Source organism: Curcuma longa, unplaced genomic scaffold, assembly GCF_044706935.1.
Source record: "Curcuma longa cultivar G26 ecotype Majalengka, Jawa Barat unplaced genomic scaffold, ITB_CL_G26_1.1 contig_18589, whole genome shotgun sequence".
NCBI classification, from domain to species: domain Eukaryota; kingdom Viridiplantae; phylum Streptophyta; class Magnoliopsida; order Zingiberales; family Zingiberaceae; genus Curcuma; species Curcuma longa.
This window is the reverse complement of record NW_027430854.1, coordinates 1-3831: the sequence shown is the minus strand read 5'-3', so window position 1 is coordinate 3831 and position 3831 is coordinate 1. Positions and strand designations below refer to the sequence as shown.

The 3831-nt window shown below is 41.3% G+C and overlaps 1 protein-coding gene across 1 annotated transcript; it reads right to left on the bottom strand.

The window, feature by feature from the left end:
* Nucleotides 1-1223: 1223 nt before the first annotated feature.
* Nucleotides 1224-1820, bottom strand: LOC141816880 (PLAT domain-containing protein 3-like). Its single transcript, XM_074704602.1, has one exon. The coding sequence runs from the start codon at nucleotides 1818-1820 to the stop codon at nucleotides 1224-1226; it is 597 nt and encodes a 198-aa protein (XP_074560703.1).
* Nucleotides 1821-3831: the final 2011 nt, after the last annotated feature.

Sequence of the window (3831 nt, the reverse complement as noted above, 5' to 3'; positions counted from 1 at the left end):
ATCATGATATAACCTCTCTTATTCGAGTATGAATATGATTCGCTAAATTTTATTTTATTAGATTTGTTAAAAATGTATCATATTATATATTAGTCTAAAATGAAACATAAGCTTAGAGACAAATATGTTTCACAATCATTTTGACGTGTTGAATATTGATCACAATTTAAAAACTTATATAGGCATTGTAAAATTAGTAAAGAACCCTTTGATCCACTAAGCGACTTAAATTATAAAATTCAAGTGAAGCAAATTATTTTAGTTAATTTAATAGAGGATGTCTATTCTAAAGCAAAAAAAAATTGAAATATAACCTTAAGTGTAAGAAAATTTTATCCCTCGAGGAAAATGCACTATAGTATGTCTCCCTAATGCTTGATTAATATGTTGAACGTCTTACTGTTGCACCATATCCGAGAGAGTTTTATTGGATGATTATTATTCTATATGTTGAACGTCTTATTATTGGATGATTATTATTGACTAAAAATAAAACCTTAAGTTGAAAGGAACTAGTAAATTATCAAAAGAAAACAGCATCCAAAGCCCTAGCCTTTAAAATTTATGAACCCGTAGTTGAACCACAAGACTTAATCTAAATAAAAATTTGGACAAAAATAATAAAAAAAAAGACTGAAAGACACCTTCTTTTTAGAATTTTCAAAAGAACCCTCCAAATTTTGAGATGGATGCCTCATATCATCATATTTTCTACCAAATTTATTGTGCATTTTCACATACATATCTAAAAACAATTAATAAACCAAATAGAGATAGTAACTTATTTTTTAATTGTTTTTTAATTTTATTCTACAGTATTTGTTTCATTCCTCATCAACTTTATTCGCCCAACAATTCAATTTTTTAATTAATAAAACAAACAGAAAATATTTTAGAAAACTGAACAAAAAACAATTTTTAATTCTCATTTTTTTCCTTTGCTCATAATTATTTCCATCCATTAGTTTTGTCATAATCTTTTTTTAATATATAATTATTAAACTAATCCTTGAAATCTACATACTTATTTTATTTTTAAAAACTATCCTTTCAATTTCTCATTTAATAGTAAAATAAAAATCCAAAAGTAATATTGTGTATATTCAATTATTCACTGCCTTTCTCTGTTTTTTTGTATAGATCAGGATCGATCTTTATTTTACAGCAGTAAAGCAGGGAGAAAAGAGGCCATGCACGATTCCCACTTGATTAATCAGGCGGAGTCAACCGGCGTTGAGGAGGAGGACGAAGAAGAAGAATGCATGAGCATCGGCGGCGCCATCTCCGACGACTAGGCGGCGTTGATCGGCCGGCAGGCGAGGAGCTGATCCCTGGAGTCGGTCGCAGCCATCGACGGTGGCGTAGAGGGTGTAGGGCGGGGCGTCGGTGGCGAGCCACTGGCGGACGTAGAACAGGGTCTGGGAGCAGGGGAGGTGGGGCCCCGTGGCGGTCACCTCGACGTAGTCGCAGTACCAGCCGTGGTGGCGGCCGGCGCCGTCGGAGGTAAGGTTGATGCGGCAGATCGGGAGGCGGAGGCCGCAGGGCCCGAGGCCGCTGAAGGCGTCGAGGGCGCCGGCCTCGAAGTAGTCGTGGTCGACGCCCATGAGGCCGCCCCACTTGCGCAGGTCCTGCAAGGCGAACGCCTGCCCTGCCTCGTCGCCCAGCGTGAGTCCGATGGTGGCGTCGGTGCCGGCCTTGATGACGTTGCCAGTGCGGACGTAGAGAGTGTAGACGCACTGGTCGTCGTCGTCTGCGGAGGTGAGGAAGAAGGGGAGGAGGAGGAGGGTGGAGAGGAGGAAGACGAGGCGAGACGGAGCCATCTGTGGATCTGGAGCTCGTTGAATCACCGATCACCGTGGCCTGGCCTTTATAATCTTTCTCGCCGCTTGATGTGTGCCACCTCAGTAGCAGAGAAATATGGACGAACGATATTTATTTACTTTTACTATTATTATTATTATTATTATTATTATTATTATTATTATTATTATTATTATGGGTGGCTACGAGAGCCTATTGAGTGTGCAACATATTTACTTAAGCCTTATTTGGGTTGTATTATGCCAAATCTAACTAAGTAAAGAGTTGAGTTGGGCCAACCTAGGAATAGGGTATGCCATGTTGGAATGTAAGATGGAATGGACACTACAAAAATACATGTTATTAGCAACTAAATTTTACGACGAAAAATTTGAGATGAAATTTACGACGAATCAATGATTCATCGTAAATTTATAACGATAGTTATTGCGACGAATATATTTTAGTTGCACAAGTTGCAATGGAAAAATTTTCGTTGCCAAAATTATCGCAAAATTACAAGTCGTCGCAAAAATCGTCGCCAAATTGACGACGAACATCCGATTCGTCACCAAATTGGCAACGAACAGAGATTCGGCCGACAAACGTTTGGCGACGAATCAAAAAGTTTGTCGCTGAACTTCGACGACGAATCCATAAACCGTCGCCGAATCGGCAACGAACAGAGGATTCAGTCGCAAACGTTTGGCGACGAATCGAAAGTTTGTCGTCGAACTTCGAACGGTACGAATTCATAATTCGTCGCGATTGGCGACGAACAGAGGATTCATCGCTAATTTGGCAACGAACTTGGCGACAAATCCTCTGTTCGTCGCCAATTTGACGACGAATCAGTGACGGTTCGTCGCCAATTTGGCGACGCGACTAGACGTTCGTCGCCAAATTGGCGATGAATTCGTCGTTCGTCGTCAATTTGGCGACGAATTTGGTGACAACCCTTAAGTTATCATCCGCTGCCCGACTTTCCCTTTCTCTTCTCACGATTTCTCTTTCCCTTTCTTCCTCCACCTGAGTGACCCGATCAGGCAACTTTCCTTCTCTTCGATCTCTCCGGCGACTGCAACGGTGACGACGACGAGCTAGGCGGCGATGCAAAGTGGTAAATCCCTTCTTTCCTTCTCTTTCACTCCCGGCGGTCGATTTGGGCGGGCCGACCGGAGCCTAGGCTACTGGCCGACCGCCGGGCGGTCATTAGCGCACCAGCAGGCCGCTTGTCGCGGGGTAGCCCGCTGGCTGGTTCCAGTCGGACCCCAGCCAGGTCAATTACAGTTCAGTATGCCATGTAACCTAGTCAATAAGTAATCAACTCGTTGACTAGGTACCGAGTTCCGAGGCTACCATGCAATTCGGACCCGACTTGGGGTCGGATCTACAACTACCACCTGACACAATCAAATAACAGCCAACAGTACTTGACCATATGAGCAGTGGTAGGCTAAGAGTTGCCGAAGCTAATGCGGCCACTCCACAGTCGGTCTCCTCTATTGTTTGGCCCAAAAAATTCAAGAGGCCTCAGCCCATACCATGACCCGGATAGCACCAATGGTATAAGAGGTTAGTAGTTAGCTAGAAGAAGATATGAGCATATTCTCACTCTTTCATCTTTCTCTATTGTTTTGCTAGTAATAGTCTAACTTAAGCATCAGAGGAGTTCTAGTGATCATTATTGGTGTCCCTCTCACTAGTATTATTGTGCGGAACCCAACAGCGAAGCAACAAACTCTATCGATCAAAACCCACGAGGAGGACAATGGTGTGGGAAGGAGAAGAGCCAAAACAATAATATTTTATTAAAATTTATTTTATATTTATTTATTAATATTTTTAAATTTATAATAGGACACTTGTGATCATCATTCTATTAGTTGTCCTTTTTAGTGCCACACAATATGACCCTCTAACTCTAGTATTGTATCCTTTTATGTGTGGATGTCTATGAGTAATCTCAACCTATTTCATATTCATATCCTTTTATATATTTAAATAACTCCATAGTGTTGAGATGTATAC